The sequence below is a fragment of the Chrysemys picta genome, chromosome 5, assembly GCF_011386835.1.
Source record: "Chrysemys picta bellii isolate R12L10 chromosome 5, ASM1138683v2, whole genome shotgun sequence".
Classification (NCBI taxonomy): domain Eukaryota; kingdom Metazoa; phylum Chordata; order Testudines; family Emydidae; genus Chrysemys; species Chrysemys picta.
The window spans coordinates 59,738,833-59,760,599 of NC_088795.1; the positions used below are offsets into that span (position 1 = coordinate 59,738,833).

At 43.6% G+C, this 21,767-nt stretch overlaps 1 protein-coding gene across 13 annotated transcripts in view; it reads right to left on the reverse strand.

The window, feature by feature from the left end:
* The window catches only part of SH3D19 (SH3 domain containing 19), a 140,562-nt gene that overhangs the window by 37,847 nt on the left and 80,948 nt on the right, over positions 1-21,767 (reverse strand). For 4 of the 13 annotated variants that reach the window (XM_065597806.1, XM_065597804.1, XM_065597808.1 and 1 more), the window contains 3 exons: positions 19,953-20,094; positions 19,517-19,721; positions 17,786-18,778 (listed from right to left, as the gene is read on the reverse strand). In XM_065597806.1, coding sequence (XP_065453878.1) covers positions 17,786-18,778; positions 19,517-19,721; positions 19,953-20,094 — 1,340 coding nt within the window. Of the gene's footprint in view, positions 1-14,516; positions 14,661-15,310; positions 15,398-17,785; positions 18,782-19,516; positions 19,722-19,952; positions 20,095-21,767 lie in introns of all 13 variants that reach the window. The other 9 variants (XM_065597803.1, XM_065597801.1, XM_065597809.1 and 6 more) reach the window with 5 other exon arrangements.

Below are 21,767 nucleotides of genomic sequence, written 5' to 3' on the forward strand. Positions count from 1 at the left end.
TGCTATTTCTGTCTATAAATCAAGTCAATTCCTCTTAAAATGCATGGGCCAAATATAGCTCTGGTGTATCAGGAATATCTCAATTAGTGAATGGGAAGACATTTTTTGAAAAAGATCTGAATCTAACCATCCTATCAGGAAGGCAAAAAATAAAATAATTAGCAACTCCATTCCATATAGAACCCCTGTAGCATAAAGGATTTCTATCTAAAATCATTTGAAGGTCTCTAATTTAAATAAGTGTTTTAGATAACAACTCCATTATTTCCCCATCTTAAACAAACTTGCATTAGGCTTTACTTGGTCATCTGTACGCCCTTCAAGACAAGGGGCATGCCTCCTTGCCTGACTGTTCAGTGTCAATGCTGATGCTGTAACACAGCAGTTCTCAAACTGTGGGTTGCAACCTTGTTTTAATAGGGTCACCAAGGCTGACAGACTTGCTGGGGCCCAGGGCAGAAGCCGAAACCTCAGCCCGACAGCCCAGGGCCAAAGCCCCAGCCCAAACCCAAGCCCCACCACTCAGAGCCGAAGCTAAAGTCTGAGCCCCACTGCCTGGGGCCGAAGCCCGAGGGCTTCAGCCGTGGGTGACAGGGCTCAGGTTACAAGCCCTTGGGCTTCGGTTTTGACCCCCCTACTTGGGGTGGTGGGGCTCAGGCTTCGGCGTTGGCCCCCCCGCTAGGATGGTGGGCTTGGGCAGGCTCAGATCTCAGTCCCTCCTCCTGGGATCGTGTAGTAAGGGGGTCATGGTGCAATGAAGTCTGAGAACCCCTTCTAAACATATTATACAAGCAACACATACACACACCAAAGTGTGTAGTAAGAGATGGTGACAACATCAACCAATGGTTTGCAGTGATAACTGGAGTAAGGCAAAGGTGCATTATGTCCCCACTATTGTTTGCACTGGTCATTGACTATGTCATGGAGAAGGCAACTAATGAATTTTATGGATAAATGATGAAGCACTCGTTTTTGCTGATGACATTGTTCTGTTTAGTTTAACATATCCTGTAATTGAAGAAAAGTCCCAGCTTTTGGTAGGCACAGCAAAACAAGCTGATTTGTTTATCAACAAGGGAAGACAAAATATACCGCTATCAATGTTCTGAAAGCATCCATCAGAGTAGCTGGAGAAATGCTAGAAGAAGCAAATCATTTTACCTAACTAGGAAGTGAGGTGTACAGTAATGACAAGCAATGAATATCAAAAGCAGCACAATTTTCAAAAGCTTGAAAAGATTTGGAAAAGTAGCATGATTGGCTACTGTATACCAAAATACAAATTTTTAATATCAGCATTGTGTCTCTTTTATGAAGCAGAAGCATGGAAATCTACAACTGAAATTGATAAGAACCTTAACTCGTTCCAAAGTAAATGCTTAGGGAAGAGCTTCAGAATAAAATGGAAAGAGTTTCTTGCAACATCAAAAATTCTGACTAAAGCAAACGAAACTAAATAATTAAAAATGGTAAGATGACGACGATGGACGTACTTAGGACATGCTTTAAGGATGCCACCAACACGACTTCCACCTGGGAAAAATAAAAGAGGGCAATCTAGGGAAACTTTATGCACAACAATGGAGAAAAAGCGAAATCCACCAACATGACACTCAGAAGCCTGAAAAAGACCAGCACAAGACAAAAGTAAATGGTGGAAAGTTTTGGACACCTTATGCATCTGAGGGTGCAGGAGGATAAAGAAAGGAGAACACCACCACATACATGCTATGGGTGAAATGGGGCTAGGATTTCCATCCTATGTCGTTGTCAAAAATGGAAATGCAGAATCCAACTTGCTGATTACTGAAACCTCTGACTATATGAAGTCATAAATGCACAGGTCATAACTTGGAAAAACATAAAAAAACCCAAACACCACAAACCTTTATTAAAGCACTAACACTTTAAGAACTACACTCAAAATAGATGCTTGCACATTTTGAGTGGTTGACTTTTGGCCTGTCTCTCTTCCTGAACCTTGAGTCATTTCATTAGGATATAAACACAGGCCTTGTCAAGGACAGGGCTGGCCTTACCATGAAGAGAACTGAGGCGGCCACCTCAGGTGCCAGACTGTGGGGGGGAGGGGAGGGAGGGCACCATTAGGACCCAGAATTTAGAAAATTGTGTCCGCTGCTGGTGCATATGTGTTCTCTCTGCTCTAGATGAACAGAGATGGTGGAGTGCTGTGCTGGAGGAAGGAGGGCACAAGAGACATAACAGGCAGGCAGGAGAAAAGGTGAGAGGGAATAACAGAAAGCAGCAGGAGCTGCAGGGAGAGAGGAGGAGGAGCCTCTTATGTACCGCTCTAGCACCCCCCAGGAGTATGGAGTGATTAACACCAGCTTCTCAGGGAGCTTCCTGTTTCCTGCTGCTTCCTTGAACCCACTTGAGGAGAACAGGCAGTCAACTGAAGTAGTAGGAGCCAGTTAGGCCCTTAAGATGCTGATATCTTCCCTCACTCAGGCCCTGCTACCAGCCTGCTTATTTGTCCCCTTCAACTGAGTGTTGAGATCCACTATAGCTGGCACAGAACAGCAGTCATGAGTGAAAGAAGAAAACGCCCCTCTGGGGCAGCATTCAGAAAAAGAAAGAAAGCAAAGAAAACTTTTCTATCTAAGCAGGAAGGAGCTCTGCTGAGATACAGAGACACAAATGTTCACAGTGAGCCTTCCGGCCCCATTGAGGATGCGAGTGGTGAGTAGATGCCTGATCTTCCAGTTAGTCAGAGTGCAGGTGACCTGGCAGCTACTGCAGCATCCATATCTCCATCTCAAATGGATGTAACCATGCACATTCCTGAAGAAAAGTGTAGATCAGAGAAGAGTGTGGTGGAGGCACAAGAAACAGCTGCTGCTGAGTTTAGATCCTTAAGTCTAGATGATCCAGGACTGTGGACCCACTTGAGCAGAAGCCTGAGGGACTTCCTTGTACTGCATGGGCTACAGCAAGTGAAAAACTTCATGTCCACCAAAGACAATGAAAATAGATGATTCCATCCAACACATTACTGGCGTGAAATCCCCAATGGTGACAAAGTGGAGAGGCCATGGCTTATGTACTCAAAAACTCAGAATGCTGCATACTGTTTTTGTTGCAAACACATCCAGTCTAATGTTCCAGCCGCATTGGGTTCTACAGGAACAAAGGACTGGGAAAATCTGGCATGCCATGAGAAGGCAGCAAATCACCAGAGAGCATTCCATAGGTGGAAGGAGCTTGAGATGAGACTAAGGTTAAAGGCCACCATAGATGATCAGCATCAAGAAAAGACTGCAGCAGAGTCTCTTTACTGGCAAAATGTTCTGAAAAAGCTCATTGCCATTGTGAGAATGCTTGCTACCCAAAACCTAGCATTGCATGGCACTTCAGATCAGTTGTATGTGCCAAACAATGGAAACTTCCTTAAAATTGTGGCGCTAATGGCTGAGTTTGATGCTGTACTCCAGGAGCATCTAAGAAGAGTCACCACCCAAGAAATGTACACACACCACTACCTTGGAAAAACAATTCAAAATGAGATCACATAGTTACTGGCAACAAAAGTCAAACAGAAGATTGTGGCAGATCTGAAGTCAGCAAGATATTACTCTGTTATTCTGGACTGCACACCTGACATCAGCCATATGAAACAAATGACTTTAATGGTGTGTTTTGTAACAACAACAGAACCTAGTGAAAATGTGCCTGCAATGGTGATGGTCAGAGAGCATTTTCTAGAATTTATTGACATTGATGATACTGCAAGAGCTGGTATGACAAATGTGCTTCTTAAAAAGCTGGAAGATACGGGAATTGCGATAGCTGACATGAGAGGTCAGGGCTACGATAATAGTGCCAACATGAGAGGAAAGAACAAAGGAGTGCAGACACGGATCCGAGAGTTAAACCCTCGAGCTTTTTTTGTCCCATGCAGTTCTCATTCATTGAATTTGGTGGTTAGTGATGCAGCATCAGCTCCTAGTGAGGCTGATGAATTTTTTAATGCAATTCAAAGCATTTATGTATTTTTCTCTGCATCAACTCATCGACTGCACATTTTGAAGCAACATCTGGGAACATCCACTCTGACACTGAAACCACTGAGTGCCACACGATGGGAAAGTCGAGTGGAGGCGATAAAACTTATCAAACACCAAATTGGGAAGATGGATGATGCCATAGTTGCCATTACAGAGGATAATGCTATGACAGGAACTGTTTGTGGGAGAACAGTGGCAGAGGGAAATGGAATCACCAGAAACATACACAACTTAGTGTTGTGGCATGACATACTGTTTGAAATAAACGTTGTAAGCAAGAGACTCCAAGGTGTTGACCTTGATATATCTGGAGCAGTGGAACAAATGGACAAAGCAAAGTCATTCCTACAGTCTTACTGGTCAGATGAGGGATTTCAAAACGTTCTGAAGAGTGCACAGAAGTTGGCAGAGGAACTTCACACTGAAGCTATTTTCCCATCCATTCAAAAATACAAGAGTTACCGAAGAAGAAGACATTTTGATTATGAGGCACAGGATAATCCCATAAGATACCCCAAACAACAATTCAAAAGTTGAATTCTTTAACCAGGTGCTTGATTATGCAATACAGTCAGCTGAAGAACGTTTCATGCAGCTCAAGGAACACAGCAATATATTTGGGAGGTTGTATGATATTCCAAAACTCCTCGCTATACCTGAAGAAGACCTACACCAGCAATGGAGGGCACTAGAGACAGTGTTGACACATGATGACATCCGCGATATTGATGCGAGTGATTTAAGTGATGAACTGAAAGCCCTTTCAAGATACATTTCAGCAGGATCAACTCCAAAGGCTGTTCTGGAATATACCGGTATGTGCACAAATAAGATGACCACCCTCTTTCCAAATGCTTTTGTTGCTTTGCGCATACTTCTAACACTTCCTGTAACAGTTGCCAGTGGAGAACGGAGCTTCTCCAAGCTGAAGTTAATAAAAACACATCTACGCTTCATAATGACACAGGAGAGGCTGATCGGCCTTGCAACCATCTCAGTAGAGCATGAGCCCAGACTGTGGACCTTCAGCAGGAAGCAGTTCAAATCTTTGCAACCAAGAAGGGCACGGAAAGCACCACTTTGATTATTCAAAGAGATAAAAATGCCAGTGTTTATTATGCAGACAAGAAAAGTTACATTTGCTGTTCAGGCGTTTGAAAGTTAAGTGTTACTTAAAATTTTTGAACAAGGTATTTTAAGTTGTTATCTCTCCTTTACTGGGGTAGGAGAGCAGAGCAGTACCAGGAGAGGAGTATAACAGGAAGAAGGCAAAATTGAGACCTTTCAAAGTTTTAGCTCAAGCGAGGGCGTCATTTGAGCTCCCCGTCTCAGGTGCCAAAATGTTGTGGGCCGGCCCTGGTCAAAGAAGGTTTAGGCTGCACTGGGACTCAGGAGATTTGGGTTGAAATCAAGGCTCTGCCTCCTATATGGCCTTGGGAAAGTTGTTTGGGGCTTGTTTTTCATAAGTGTTGAACACTCTTAAAAGTCAGGGCTTTAAGCTTTCTGTACCTCAATTCCCCACTTGCAAAATGGGGATTAAACACCTCTCTATCTCACAGGGGTGCTATGAGGATACATTCATTAATGTTTATATTAGTTTTTAGCAAGCCAGTTGAATTGCTGTGATGCCACAGAATCTGTTTCATCATGTGTGCTTACATTTGTGTTTGACTCTCTCTTTCTGTAGAAGAGTTTGCTGTGTTATATTTGCAGCAGGCTCTAACTAAAGCAGTGATGTATCTGTTCAGTGCTAATACATAGGTCTAAGCACTAGACAAGCATATTTTAGCTGCATTTCAGAAATATTAAGTTTCGGTACATTATCATTTGTGATGTAAAACTGTTCTTTTACAAACAAGTGGTAAGTGCTGTGTCCCAAGCACCACCTACTAAAGCCCCTTCTTCTGTTCTAGGGTTGCCATAGCAACAAGTGTGGAGCTCTGGCATTTTGCGGTGTCATTATTCATTACAAATGCAAAGGTCGGGGGAATTGGGAGCAGATTATAGCTGCTCTTCATGCCTTTACAAAGGATTTTACTGAGGATTCATCTCGCTAACCTAAAGCTGTTCCTATGGGAACATGGAAAGCACCTAATGTTAGTGCAATATGTCACCATACTTTTTACCACGCAAGTGCTTTTCCTGGATCCTTTGTCATGTCATAGTGCTGCCAATAGTAACAAGAGACGGGGGCACGATTCTGATCTCGCCAACACCTAGGCAACTTTACTGATTTCACTGGTGTTAATCCTGATTTACACTGATTTTAAGTGAAACCACAGGCAAATCCTTTTGTCTTCTGCAGATAAGAGGTAGGGTGAGCAAACAAGCCTACTTCCTACATTAACAAAATCATTACCATCGGACTACGGGAGAAGTCAGACAACTAAAGTCTGGTTCTTCTATACTTAATTTTTGAGTTTATAAAAAACACCTTGAAAAATTAAACCTAGTATTCTTTTCATATGTATCCATAGGATGATTGTAAGCTATCAGAAAGGTGAAGAGAGTGGTAATCTTCTTCTTTTCTGGTGGAGAGTTAATTTTTTTGGCAATTCTCTGCGTTAACACAGGATTTCTGGTTCAATATTTATTTAATTTCTCTTGGATCGGTGGGGCAATCTGTAATGTATGTAGCTATGATTCTTCTTTGAGTGATTGTTCACGTCGATTCCAATCAGGTCCGTGCGCGTTGCATGCACGGTCGTCAGAAACTTCCCTTAGCAGCTCCTGTCGGGTCGGACAGGGAGCCATGTGGAGTGGCGCCCTCATAGCGCACAATATATGACCCTGCTGACCTGACCCCCCATCAGTTCCTTCTTACCGTCCGTGGTGGTGTTGGAACTGCGTTTTGCTTGCTTGATTGCAAGTGTTCCCTTAGCCATTACTTAGTTCTACACAGTTTTTCTTTTGTTTTGTAGTTAGTTTATTGTTTAGTAGTTAGGATAGTCTTGGTGAGTGGGTCGTTCTCCCCTCACCCTACCTTGGGCTCTGGGGCATGCCTCAAGCCAAGGATTTAAATCTTGCGGTGTATGCAAGAAACCTGTGCCCAACAGCAACCCTCACGACTCGTGCTTGAGGTGTCTAGGGGAGGCACATCAGTCCAAGCGCTGTAAGATCTGTAAGGCTTTCAAACCCAGGACGAGAAAGGAATGCGACTTCTGTTTGAGGCAACTATTAATGGAAGCTGCACTCCATCCAGTGGCACCCGACTGCCAAATCCTGGGCTCAAGGTCGGTGTGGAGCGCCCCAGTGTTGGTTTGTGAACCGGTACCGAGGAAGGACTCTGGTGCTAGAGCCCCTCGGTACTGAAGACGCAGGACGGTGCGGTGCCCTGGCATCGGTCAACATCCCTGGTCCCCTGTAAGTGCCATAAGAAGGTGGATAGAGGGCGCTCTCTTCAGAGAGCGAGACCGTCTGGGTAGACTTTGCTGCCTCAGAGAAGGACTGAACTTCCAAACAGCAAGATCCCGTGCTGTTGACTCCCATGACCCAGTTGGCACCGTTGAGTCCGGCACCCAGAGACTCTCCAGCAGGGCACTGCTTGGTGGAAGATTTGGAACTCCCCTCCACCTCAGATAATTTTGAGGCTGCAAGGGAGCGGATAGAAAGTTCTACGCCTCAGCCCTTGCTGTTTGAGATAAGCCTCTGGCACCACCTAGACGGGTGCCATCTAGAGACAAACCTGCAATGATGAGGCCCTCTTCCTCACCAGACCAGCACTGTTCATGGCACCGTTCCCAATCTACATCACCACAACACCTCTGGCACCGGCACTGCTACAAGATTGCACAGTGCAGGGAGCGTGACATTCTGTGTCTCTGGCGCCAAGGAGTCGGCACCGATCGCAGTCGCCCTCTATCGTCCAACACCGAGATATGGCACTGGAACACAGGAACCATTTCCCGGCATCGGACTCGCGGCACCGGGTCTAAGTCGTGGGAAAGCCAGCACCGATCATCTACACAGCTCCGATCCCAGACTTCCTCTTCTCGGCACCGACCGCCGGAGCAGGGATTGTCAGCACCGCCATGGTCGTCGCCCTCAGGATCCTCGGACTCTGAGGCCGACTCCTACTATTCACGGCACAGTAGGCACAGGTCAGACAAGCGCTGGAGGCATGCCAGGTCGACTGAGCAACCACAATGGCCACCCACTGCACAGTGACCCTTCTGGACCCCCTAGGCTTACCAACCCTTTCCAGGGTTTCTAGGTATGTTACGTTGGGGCATCATCCGGCATGGTCAACGGCGGATAGAACCAACCCTCGTACTACAGAGGTGACACTATCCAGACTGCCCCCTCATACTACAGAGGTCACAATGGAACTGTCCCCAGACCCACCCACAACCTAGGTCACATCTGATCAGGCTGAATCACTTGACACCAATGCTACCCAGGATCAACCTGAGCACATGGTGGGCCACGACGACCCAGTACCCCTACTGGCCTCCTCGTCATCTTCGCCTGATGAGGCAATGGCAGGAGCATCAGCTTCAGGTCCTCCGCCCATTGACCACAGGGCCCACCAGGACCTCCTCTGCTGCATTGCCCATAATATGGGCCTTACAGGCGGAGGAAGTCATTGAGTCAGAGGACCTGGTGGTGGACAGTCTTGTTCTGGAGGGTCCTTCCAGAGTGGTGTTGCTGGTTATTAAAACTATCGGCAACAATTATAATACTCTGTGGCAGACTCCACACTCCATTCCGCCCACCACCAGGGGTGTGGAAAGGAAATATTTTGTTCCCTCCAAGGGTTATGAATTCTTGTTCTCCCACCCACACCCTTGCTCCCTGGTGGTCTCAGCGATGAATGAGAAGGAGCGCCAGGGGCAACAGGCACTGACTCCCAAGGCCAAATGGATGGACCTCTTTGGCAGAAAAATTTATGCCACGGGGGTCTACAGCTGAAGATAGCTAACCAGCAAGCTATCCTCAGCAGGCATAATTTTAATTCGCTGAACTCCATGTCTAAATATAAGGTGTTACTCCCCACTGAGTCAAAGGCTGAGTTCTCAGCTCTGATCGAGGAGGGAAAGGCAGTCTCCAGGACATCCCTGCAGGCCTCACTCGACTTGACCAACTCTGCGGAACGTACCATAGCCTAGGGGGTGGTCATTAGGAGAACAGCTTGGCTCTAAGCTTCCGGGCTTCCACCGGAAGTTCAGAAGACCTTGCAGGATCTTCCCTTTGAAGGCACAGGGCTGTTTTGGACCAGACAGACTCGAGGCTTCACAGCCTCAAAGACTCAATGGCAATGATGAAATCTCTGGAGATGCACATGCCTGCTACCCAGAGAAAGCCCTTCAAGCCTCAGCCCCTACAGCAACAGAGGCAACACCAACCCCACCCGAGGCAGGACACATACCACCGTAGGGACAGGAACAATAGGCGAAGACCCTCCAACCTTCCCTCAGGCCAAGGGCAGGGCCCAATCAAGCCATCGTCGGGAGCCAAGCAAGGGTTTTGAAGGGATGCCCAAGGACAGCGTACCAGCCACTATCATGGATCATTCCCCCCCTGTTTTTTGAACGGTCTATCCCACTTCTACTGTGCATGGTCCCACATAACATCAGGCTGCTGGGTTTTTTGCACAGTAAAAGTGGGCTATTCTCTCCAATTCTGCTCTTCCCCGCCCTCCCACCCCCCTTCCCTGTCCTTCTTCAGGGACCCCTCTCATGAGCAACTCCTTATCCAGAAGGTGCAATTGCTCCTCACCATAGGGGCAGTGGAGGAGGTTCCTCGGGAGCTAAGAGGCCAGGGATTCTACTCCTGTTATTTCCTAATCTCCAAGGCAAAGGGGGGTCTCAGACCCATCTTAGACCCACGAGGACTCAACCAGTTCATGGTAAAGTTGAAGTTCCGCATGGTCTCCCTGAGCACAATTATCCCTTCTCTGGATCCAGGAGATTGGTATGCTGCCCTCAACATAAAATACGCGTACTTTCATATAGCCATCTGGCCAGCCCACAGACTCTTCCAGGGTTTGTTGTCAACCGCATACATTATCAGTTCACGGTACTCCCATTCGGTTTATTAACAGCCTCCCGGGTGTTCACCAAGTACATGTCCATGGTCGTGGCTTTTCTCCGAAAGAGGCAGGTGCAGGTGTATCCCTACCTCAATGACTGGCTGCTGCGGGGGCGCTCCAGGGAGCAGGTGGAGTCCCAGGTCCGGTTAGTCAGAGAGACCTTCCAGAGACTAGATCTCCTCCTCAATGTGGACAAATCGACATTGTCACCCACCCAACTAATAGAATTCATTGAGGTGGTGCTGGACTTGGTTCAGGCAAGAGCGATACTACCAGAGTCCGGATTTCAAACACTGTCATACATAATTTAGACTCTCAGACAATACCCCACCACTACCGCAAGGACATGCCTCAACCTCCTGGGACACATGGCGGCACGCGCCTATGTGGTCAGGCACGCCAGGCTGAGGCTCAGGCCATTCCAGGTGTGACTTCCCTCAACTTATCACCCAGGTGAAGACCGTTTAGACTCAGTAGTAATAGTACTGTTATGAGTCTTATATACCCTAGGTTGGTGGTTGGACCGTCGCATGGTCTGCAAAGGAGTCCCATTCACCACCCCTCAACCATCCATGACCTTAGTAACAGATGCGTCAGACCAGGGTTGGGGGGCTCACCTAGGAGACCTACAGACTCAGGGCATGTGGTCACAATCTGAGATCCTGCTCCACATCAATATAAAGGAACTCCGAGCAGTGAGACTAGCCTGCCAGACCTTCCATACAATATTGCAAGGTCAGTGTGTGGCGGTGTTGACCGACAACACCACTGCCATGTTTTACATAAACAAGCGGGGCGGAGCCTGCTCCTCCCCTCTCCGTCAGGAGGCTCTCCACCTCTGGGACTTTTGTGTAGCCCACTCCATTCACCTTGAGATGTTCTATCTCCCGGGAGCATGCAACAAGCTTGCGGACCACCTCTGCAGGTCATTCCGCAGTCAGGAGTGGTCCATCCGTCCGGACGTCATACATTCAATCTTCCAAAGGTGAGGGTTTCCCCGAGTAGACCTATTCACCACCAGGAGCAACAGGAAGTGTCCAAGCACACAGCCCAGGATCAATCTCGGACATGTTCATGATGCACTGGGGGAACCGTCTAATTTATGCCTTCCCTCAGATACCACTCGTTCACAAGGTTCTCCTCAAGATCCACAGAGACAAGGTGGAGGTAATTCTGCTTGCTCCAGCATGGCTATGCCAGCACTGGTATACCACGCTTCTGGAGCTGTCAGTGGGCACCTCCATCACGCTGCCGCTCGTTCCTGATCTGATTACACAGGACCACAGTTGCCTCCGTCACCCAGACCTCAAGTCCCTCTATCTCATGGCCTGGAAGCCACCAGGGCCACCTACCTGGCCAAATAGAAATGGTTCTCGTGCTGGTGCGATCGCAGTCGCGTATCCCCACTTCAGGCATCTATATCATTCATCCTGGACTATCTACTGCACATGAAGCAGCAAGGCCTGGCCGGATCATCCATCATGGTGCACCTCGCGGCCATCTCAGCATTCCACCCGGGAGAGTTGGGGCATTCAGTCTTCGCCAACTCTATGGTGGGCCGTTTCCTTAAGGGCATGGAATGGCTATACCCTCAGTCTTTCCCACTGGTACCGACTTGGGACCTCAACCTAGTCCTAGCTAGACTAATGGGAGCCCCATTCGAGCCACTGGCTACATGTTCCCTTGTGTCTCTCTCGTGGAAGGTGGCCTTTCTGGTTGCCATTACATCGGCCAGGAGGGTGCCGGAGTTAAAAGCACTAACTTCCGACCCCCCCTACACAGTCTTCCACAAGGATAAAGTACAGCTCAGAACGCACCCAGCTTTCCTGCCCAAGGTGGTATCCCAATTCCACCTCAGACAGGACATTTTTCTACCAGCTTTCTATCCCAAGCCACATGCTAATGCACAGGAGCAGAGGTTCCACCACTCATTACATGTGTGGAGAGCACTAGCATTCTACATTGAGTGCACAAAACCTTTCAGGAAGTCAAACCAGCTGTTGTAGCGGTGGCAGGCCAGATGAAAGGGCTTCTGGTCTCCTCACAATGTATTTCTTCCTGGATTACGGACTGCATCAGTACCTGTTATGACCTCGCCAAGGTCCCAGCCCTGGCTATAACGGCCCACTCGACACGAGCTCAAACCTCATCCACCGCTTTCTTGGCCCAGGTGCCCATCCAAGAGATCTGCAGAACAGCAATCTAGTCCTCGGTGCACACGTTTACCACCCACTATGCCATCACACAGCACACTAGAGACGATGCAGCTCTCGGTAGAGCAGTGCTCCAGTCACTGATTCCTTAACTCTGACCCTACCCCCATGGAGGGCTTGGGAGTCACCTGATTGGAATCGACGTGAACAAGCACTCGAAGAAGAAAAGATGGTTACTCACCTTCTTTTAACTGTTGTTCTTCAAGATGTGTTGTTCACGTCCATTCCAATACCCTTCTTCTCCTCTATCAGAGTAGCCGGCAAGAAGGAACTGAAGGGGAGTTGGGTCAGCAGGGTCACATACTGAGCGCCATGAGGGTGCCACTCCAGGTGGCTCCCTGGCTGACCCGACAGGAGCTGCTAAGGGAAAAAGTTTCCGACAACAGTGCACGTGGTGCGTGCACACCTGATTGAAATGGACGTGAACACCACCTCTCGAAGAGCAACAGTTACAAGCAGGTGAGTACTGGTCTTTTCTGTTTTCTTTGTACTGGACCTTTAAATGTAAGAATTCTGCCTGACTGCTTGTCAGCTGGACTCCAGAATATTTATATTTGTTTGTTTCCTTTAACCACTGAAGTACAAGTTTTACTTTGAGTGTTTGGAAAAAAGTCTTATGCTCTGCTCTGCACTGCAGCAACATCCCTCCGGACAAAAAGAGCTAAACATAACTCTATTCAGAGCCAGTCATTTCCAGTCCCACTACATTTCCGGGAGTGGACTAGGAAGTAATTCTCAAGTAATTCAAAAGTTCTCTCTTCCCCCAGGGAATGATACTGCTTCTGCAGTGTTCCAGACCCCATCAGTCCACGAAGAAAAGGGCTCTGTCTATCCTGAGCTGATCACCTACATTGCAGCACATTTCATTGCCAACAGAATGCTGGGTCAGCCTTATTTCACTTCTTTTAAAAGCAGTCTGTTAGCAAATGATTCAAAGCAGTTCTGAAAATACATGTATTGCTATCAGCAGTACTGAACTTAATATACAAGGCATTTCTACAGTTTCCTTCCTAAATCCATCCTGGAGTTATTACGTCAATACAGAAAGGAAGAGGTAGTAAATCAAAATTCCATCCAATTATGCAAAGCACAAGTTATAATGAGAACACATTACCATTAATAAATATAAACTTAATGTGACAACCATGTACTATTTATGTATATGTTTCCAAATAGCTGAACATTTTTAATGCTAAGTGAAACAAACTGCTAAAAAGTGTTAGACCCTTCTCTCTCTCTCTCATACACTCTCTCTCTCTCTCATTCCCAAATTCACATTTTCAAAAATGTTTTTCATTCATCATGGGCTTTATTGTATCATCTGTTTTTAAGAGGCACTCCTTATGGACTGCAGTTGGGAATTCTGCTTAAAAACTGATGGTATTGTAATGATAGCTGGAACTCTGAAGTAGGAACCAAAGTTACCCATAGTGTTGTATGTAATGAGCCTTATCAGCAGAAGGACGTGGCTTGTACTTGGAGCTAGGCAGGCAGGCCAGCAACAGCTATCTGTACAGTCTTATCAAAAACAAGTTAAGTAAATTGTTTACTGTTATTTAAAAGTCTCCAATATGTTATTTTATGTTAGCAACAGCTATTACAGTACTATATGGCCCATGAACAGGCTTAAATCAGCACATGCTTGAATTCTTATCAAACCCATTTTTGTAAGGTTAGCAAAGTTCAAGAAAGAAAGAAAAATTTAGCAATAAAAGCAATGTAATATTAATTAGTGTGTGTAAACATAACTGATAGATGTTTCTGTATAGTTCCTAGCACAATGCACCCTTCAATAGATATATTCCTCCCAACCCCCCCATAAGGATTGAAGGGTGCATTGTGCTAGGAACTATACAAAAACATAGAAAGACAGTCACTGCACCGCATGGAATTTACAATCTAAATTCCCAATTCTGTGATGAGCTCTGTGTGGGCACCAGGGTCCATTTATTGCAGGAACAGGACCTATGGTCTAAATTCTGAGGGACATATTTTCAAAGATATTTAGGTGTCTAAAGATGCAGATAGGGGCCGAATAGGATTTTCAAAAGTGCCTCAAATTTTTCTGACAAATAGATTATTTGCTATAACATGCAGTTTCAGGTCAACCAAAACTATTTGCAAATTTGGTCAAGTTGGCCAAACGGTTTCTACTGAACTGAAAAAGTCAAAACTTTTTGTGGTGGCTGCTGGTGGTGGCACCACCTCCCTTATAAGCCTTAATCTAGTGGTTAGGGCACTCACCTGGGATGTGGGAGACCCCGGGGCAATTCTTCCCTTTGTCTGCTGAGGAGAAGGAATTTGACTTTGGGTTTCCTGCATTGCAGGTGAGTGTCCTAGCCAAAAGACTATAGAATATTCCGCCATGGGGCTCTCTCAGTCTCTCCTCTTGAAAATAAATAAAATAGTCATCAGAGCAGGGATTTGACCTTGCATCTCCCACATACCAGGTGAGTTCCCTAATTACCAGGCACCATCTCTGGCCAAATGACTCTCCATTGTCATCATGAATGACTACAAATAGGCTTGGATTAGATTTTTATTGGTCAATGTCTACTTCACTGTACACAATCAAAAAATGACAAAAAAATTTCCATCAATAATAATCAAAATTTACAGATAGGCAAAGTTAGAAAAATTCTGCTTGTGAACTTATTGGAGTTCAAATTAAGGATATTTATTTTGAATATTTTGACATGATGTTGAAAATTTGCATTTGAACAGTCATAACTTTATAACAGTTTTAACTTTGTCTATCTCAATGTCTACCATCCTTAAATAATTGTCTGACCCCACCCACTGCCAAACCCACAGTTATGAAAATTTAAATAAATAATCATTTTTAAGAAGTTTAAACCCCACAATCTGGCACAGCTGTGAAAATTTAAATTGATAAAAATCAGGAGGGAAATGCTTAAAAATATTGATATTATCTGTCAAAATTATAAAGGAAAAAAAAAAACCAAATTCTGCCAAGCCTAACTGAGTTGCCACTATAAATGACAATGGATAGCCACACATCCCAGGTAAGTGCTTACCCACTGTGCTTAAAGCTGATAAGGGAGGCAGCAGCACCACCACAACCTGTTTTGTCCAACTAGTTTTCCTTCCTTTTCTCAAAACATCTGAAAGTTGAAACAAAATTTGTCAGGTTGAAATGTAACATTTTGTTTTAACATTGGCAAAATGTTTTGTTTTTACTTGACTTTTTTTGACATTTCGAGTTGCTGAAAAACTAAAAAAAAGTTTTCAGTTTGATCCAAAACAAAACTTTTCTGATTTTTTAAAATTGCCAGTGAACCAAAAAAAAAACCAAAAAAACCCCACAAACATTATTCACCCAGCTCTAGCCCTACGAGCTTAGCTGAATCAATCACATTTTCCAAAATTTACGCAGTAGCTTTTAAGTGAAAAATGATTTCACATGGATGTACTAACTGACAAACTTACAGTTATATGAACAAACATGCAGTCCATGTAACAAAGTAATTATGTGCTCTGGAAATACAAACTGTGAAAGTCACCAGGGCCTGATGAAACACATCCTAGAATACTCAAAAGAGCTAACTCAGGAGGTATCTGAGCCATTAATGATTATCTTTGAAAAGTCATGGAAGATGGGAGAGATTCCAGAGGATCAGAAAGGGCAAATATAGTACCAATTTATAAAAAGGGAAATAAAGACAACCCAGGGAATTATAGATCAGTCATCTTAACTTCAGTACCTGGAAAGATAATGGAGAAAATAGTTAAGCAATCAATTTTCAAACATCTAAAAGATTATAAGGTGATAAACAGTCAGCATGAATTTGTCAAGAACAAATTGGATCAAACTGACTTATTAGCTTTCTTTGAATGGGTAGCAAGTATTGTGGATAGTGGGGAAGTGGTAGATGTTGCATATCTTGACTTTCATAAACAAACTAGGGAAATATAACTTAGATGGAGCTACTATAAGGTGGGGGCATAACTGGTTGGAAAACTGTTCCTAGAGAGTAATCGGTGGTTCACAGTCAAGCTGGAAGGGCATATCAAGTGGGGTCCTGCAGGAATCAGTTCTGGTTCTGTTCAGTTTCTTCATAAGTGATTTAGATAATGGCACAGAGAGCACACTTATAAAGTTTGCAGATGATACCAATCTGGGAGGTGTTGCAAGTGCTTTGGAGAATAGGATTAAAATTCAAAATGACCTGAAATGATGAAATTCAAAAAGGACAAATGCAAAGTACTCCACTTAGGAAGGAACAATCAATTGCATACATACTAAATGGGAAATGACTGCCTAAAAAGGAGTACTGCAGAAAGGGATCTGGGGGTCATGGTGGATCACAATCTAAATATTGGTCAACAGTGTAATACTGTTGTAAAAAAAGCAAACATCACTCTGGGATGTATTAGCAGGAGTGTTGTAAGCAAGACACAGGAAGTAATTCTTTGCTCCACTCCACACTGATTAGGCCTCAACTGGAGTATTGTGTCTAGTTCTGGGTGCCACATTTCAGGAAAGATGTAGACAATCTGGAGAAAGTCCAGAGAAGAGCAACAAAAATGATTAAAGGTCTAGAAAACATGACCTGTGAGAGTAGATTGAAAACATTGGGTTTGTTTAGTCTGGAGAAGAGTAGACTGAGAGGGGACATAACAGTTTTCAAGTACATAAAAGGTTGTTACATGGAGGAAGAAGAAAAATTATTGTTGTTAACCTCTTAGGATAGGACAAGAAGCACTGGGCTTAAATTGCAACAAGGGAGTTTTAGGTTGGACATTAGGAAAAAGTTCCTAACTGTCAAGGTGGTTAAGCACTGGAATAAATTGCCTAGAGAGGTTGTGGAATCTCCATCCTTGGAGATTTTTAAGAGCAAGTTAGACAAACATCTGTCAGGGATGGTCTAGAGAATACTTATTCCTGCCATGAGTGCAGGGGCCTGGACTAGATGACTTCTCACGGTCCCTTCCATTCCTATGATTCTATGATAATGGCACTCATTTCCTCCACTCATGGTGCACGGTGTTTTAGTGTGCTGGATCATGATTTTCCAAAACACAATGCACTCTGATGCTTCTCTCGCTGACATAATGGGGAATAAATATCTATACATGTATTACTTAACTGCCCAGGAGCTAGATGCTATGAACCACAGGTGCTCAGATAGCTAATCAGATAGTACAAGATAGCTTAAGTAGCATAAGGCAAGATGTCTCCAGCGCCTGAGAAGGGATCATGATGCATTCTGGAGGTGGCATCTGGAGTATAGTATTGAGCTTATTGTATATTATTTTAGCTATTAAGTTATAAATCCAGCTGGCATGTTCTCAGAATTACACAGCCTAGGAACCTTATTGGTCAATCATATTGATCTCTGAGTCCATGTCATTTCACATGAAGCTTAATACAATGACAAGCATAGAATTTTACATACACATATACCAATACCACTGTAAATATGTACAATATCATGTGCATGCAAATTTGTAACCATGTTCACAATTTATCTTCTTGCACTTGTTCTTACCTGCTTCAGAACTGGTACATTCTTGAACTGCACTAACTGAACTAGGGGGCAAAACGTCATCATCAAAACTGATAAGATCTCCTTCCCCAACTGGTTTACTTTGCAAAGTACATGTTGAGAGGTTGGTTGGAGCCGATGACTCTCTCAGGGACTTGAAAGCTGTTGCTTGGGTAGCTACCGAGAGACTGGGAGCAGTGATGGTTGGTTTTAGTAAAGTCAAATGGGGGGCAGGACTTTCTACAGAAAGAGACTTTTTGGGAACGAGTGGCCTTGGAGCAGGAACTGGGAATTTCTTCTGTTCATCATTGTTCTCTGAAGCTGACCCATTCCTTGCATCAAGCAAATCATTACTAGTACTTTTTACAAGGCCAGGTTTTGGTTTCTTTGGCAATTCAGGTTTGGTTATGACATTACTCCTGGCTTCTTGAGGTTGAGGGTGCCATTTCCTGGATGTATCTTTTTGTGTGTTTTCTGTCCATGAACCCGACTCTCCTGAAGCTCTCCTGGCCCCTAGCTCTGGTTTTGGAGCTATTATTGGCTTCTTTGTAGAAACAGTTGGTCTTGGGACAAATGATCGTGGAGCAATTTCTGGTTTCTTTGATAATCCTGAGATATCAGAATTTGCTTGGGATTCAAAAGCTTTGATCCTTGAACCAATACTATTTTGGCTTTTTTCTGTATTCATACTGTTCATCACCATGTGATTGTCCAATAAGTTATTATCTAAGAGGGACACTGGCTGACTTGGAGATGGCTCCCTTTCAGCTCGAGGCTGGCTCACTTCTTCCTGATTGTCTTGTGATTTGCTTTGAATATCTCTGACCACAGGTCTGAGATTGCCTTTTGATCTTGGTTTTGGCAGTGGACCGGTCACATTACTGGGATTTTCTTGGCACTTCCATTCTTCAGACACTTCAGAGACAACTAAGGGAGCCTCATTTTCTGAAGGATTGCTATTTAAGAGAGGTCTGGGAGGTTTGAGAGGACTTTGCACTGCTGACAGAAAAGAGAAGCTTTCAAATTGTATTCTGACACATCTTAAACACAAATTTACTTTGTCATTTGGCCTCTCTAACCATTCTAACTGGAAATCCACCAACTATTTCCACTTAGAACTCACTGTTTCTTGTGTTACATTTGTCATTCTCCCTTTTTCAAGGGGGCAAAAATACATTACACTCTAGAAAAGAATTGATCTTTGCACAAATGCATAGAATTTACAAGTAATAAGTCCAAAATTACTTTGCTGACTTGCAGCACTTTCATTTTAACATACTCAAAGCACCATCAAATAAAGAAAAATATTTTAAAAATGTTTCATGACATTGAGGGTTTCCCAGCAGTGGCTAGAACAAGGAATAGTACAGCAGCTTCTCCAACCAGCTTTGCATACATCTCAGTCCTGACCTACAACCTCCCTGTTTTTTCATTCATTTTTTTCAGATTCTCTGGCCAAAAAGGATTGCAAATACAGCTAAAATGGAAAAATACTTGTAATGCATTATAGCCTAGGGTGATATTAAAGAACAACACGTTTTTACTTTTGACACAGACCAGAATGGAGTATTAGGTCATCAGAGGTAAGAAGCAAATGCAGTAATTCATAGCAGCACCTAGTCCATAAGTGAAATACTTTTATTGGATGTAGAAAGGATTAAATTGATTTTTAAAAACACCCCCAGAACACTATCTGTAAAATCTTTGATAATATGAAGTCCATAGAGCATTTACCTTGAACAATTTCAGATTCACAGAGAGTAGGTAGGTTGTTTTTTACATTACTTCTTGGCAAATGGCTGATTATTTCCTCTGGAAAGTCAGTCTGTGTTGCAGACGTAGCAGTGCATCTAGAAGCAGCAGCAGCATTATTGTTATTTGTTGTATTGACTTGCACTTGGTTAATTTCTTTTATCACCTGCTCATAAGATGGTGGAAGCTACAAAAGAAAAAAGGTAAAAATTTTAATGTGTCCATATGTGAAAATTAAAAAAAAAAAAAAAAAAAACTTACATGAATTCAGAAATGCTACACTGACATGTACAACAAAAAAACAGAGTAGTTCTCTTTTAAGAGGACAATGAGTTCTGGTGATGTTATTGTTCCTCTTTGCACTTTAAAATTAACATGAATTACACATGTAACCTAAATACGTCCCTTATCTGCTCACCTCAGCTGGAACAAGCTCATTTGTCCTCCAGTTAGTCTGGGAAGGAGGAGGGAATCCTAATCCTTGTGGAGTGACATTTCCACCTGGAAACCAGGAGGATGGTCTGAGAGGCTCAGCAGCAACTATTGTAATCTCAGGACGTCTGCAAAGAAACATAAACAAGGTGATTGCGGGAGAGGGAAGGAATGACTGGCTAGCAAGTTTTACAATAATGATTTGAATAAATACTAAAATAATATGTTTTCCTAGTAGTTCCAGTTCTGTTTTGCAAAGATGCCTTGTATGATTTCATACAGTCACTTAACCTTTCTGGTCCCAGTGAAGCAAGCACTCAGGGTCCCCATTCAGCAGAGCACTTAAGTACATTCCTACCTCTAAGCAAAAGAGAAATTCTATTGACTACAACAGGCTATTCATGTACTTCAAGGTAGGCATGTGCTTAAGTACTTTACTAGAAGGTGTCTTTGTGTCCTTGTGGGATAAAGTGGTTTGGGAATCTTCTGATGAAAGGCACTAATAAATGCAAAGCATTATTATTAACTACTGTGTAGAAATAATGCAAGGCAACGAAACAAATTTAAGATGATTTTTTTAAAATTAAGATGTCTAATCCAAGATAGTGCAAGGATTTGGGCTAAATGTGTACCTTTTCACCTGTTCAGCCCAGTGAGAAAACAAATTGCAACATTCATGTCATGATTTTTTTATTCATATTTATTGTTTTTTTTTTTATTTTGTGGCACAACATTACATGTAGAACATGTTAAAACTGCAACAAACTTTTTGTGAATATTTAGGCTGATTTTTTTAAATGAATTTACTTCAGCCATGCTACTTGTGTTCATTTCCTTTGATCATTTACAAGACTGAGTTTTAACTAACATGAATACTCACAGAAAGCTAATTGAAGGCTACACAAGTGAGTTTTCATGCTGGGAGTTTTTGTGTACTAATCTAATCAGAGAACAAAAACACCACCATGTGATATATCTGACCAATTAGAACTATCCTTAGTTTGAATAGAGAATATTGAATATTCATGGAGAATTGTTCATATTGAATCCCACAGAGTTTAAAAATTCACAAAGATTACAAGTAATTTGGAGTGAAGACCAAATCTGAGGAAATCATGAGGAAAAGAAGCTAAAGTTTTCAACCAATTAATTTGTTCTAATTTATGGACATGGATCAAATTACTGCTGTTTTCTCTGTTTTTGTGTATGCCGTTGTTCACATGTGATTCTAGGCTCACTTATGCTGCGCCTCCTAAATATATTTAATAAACAGTTTAAACACTTTTCAGAATATCTAGTTGGCAGTGAACAGTTCTCAACATAATTAATAATAATATTAAATGTTACCACACTGCACTGGCTACCTACTAACAAGTGGCAGAAGGTGGGGGGAATTTAATGTGTTTATTTAGAAAGCCTTACCTGGTTTCGTTCTTTGATACCTAAAGGCTTGTCTACATGGAGAATTTTAGGAAAATCTCCCCCCAGTGCTAAAGCAAGGGTAATCAAGCCTCAAACTCTGTAGGGCAGAGCCTGCCCTTTTGTTATATTTGTGAACAATGCTTAGCACAATGGGGCCCCAGTCCCTGATTCCAAACTCTAGGTGCTACCACAGCATAAATAATGATAATGCTTCTGACTGTAAATCAATTGCCTACAAGAGTAAAGGATGTATTCCCTATCCCCCAGCACCGATATTCAGTATTGCACAACAGTGCTCTGTGGAATCTTTCAAGATAGTCTGCATAATAAAATATTTTTGAGAACCAAACAGTGTTGGGAGGGGGGTGGGATCCAGAAC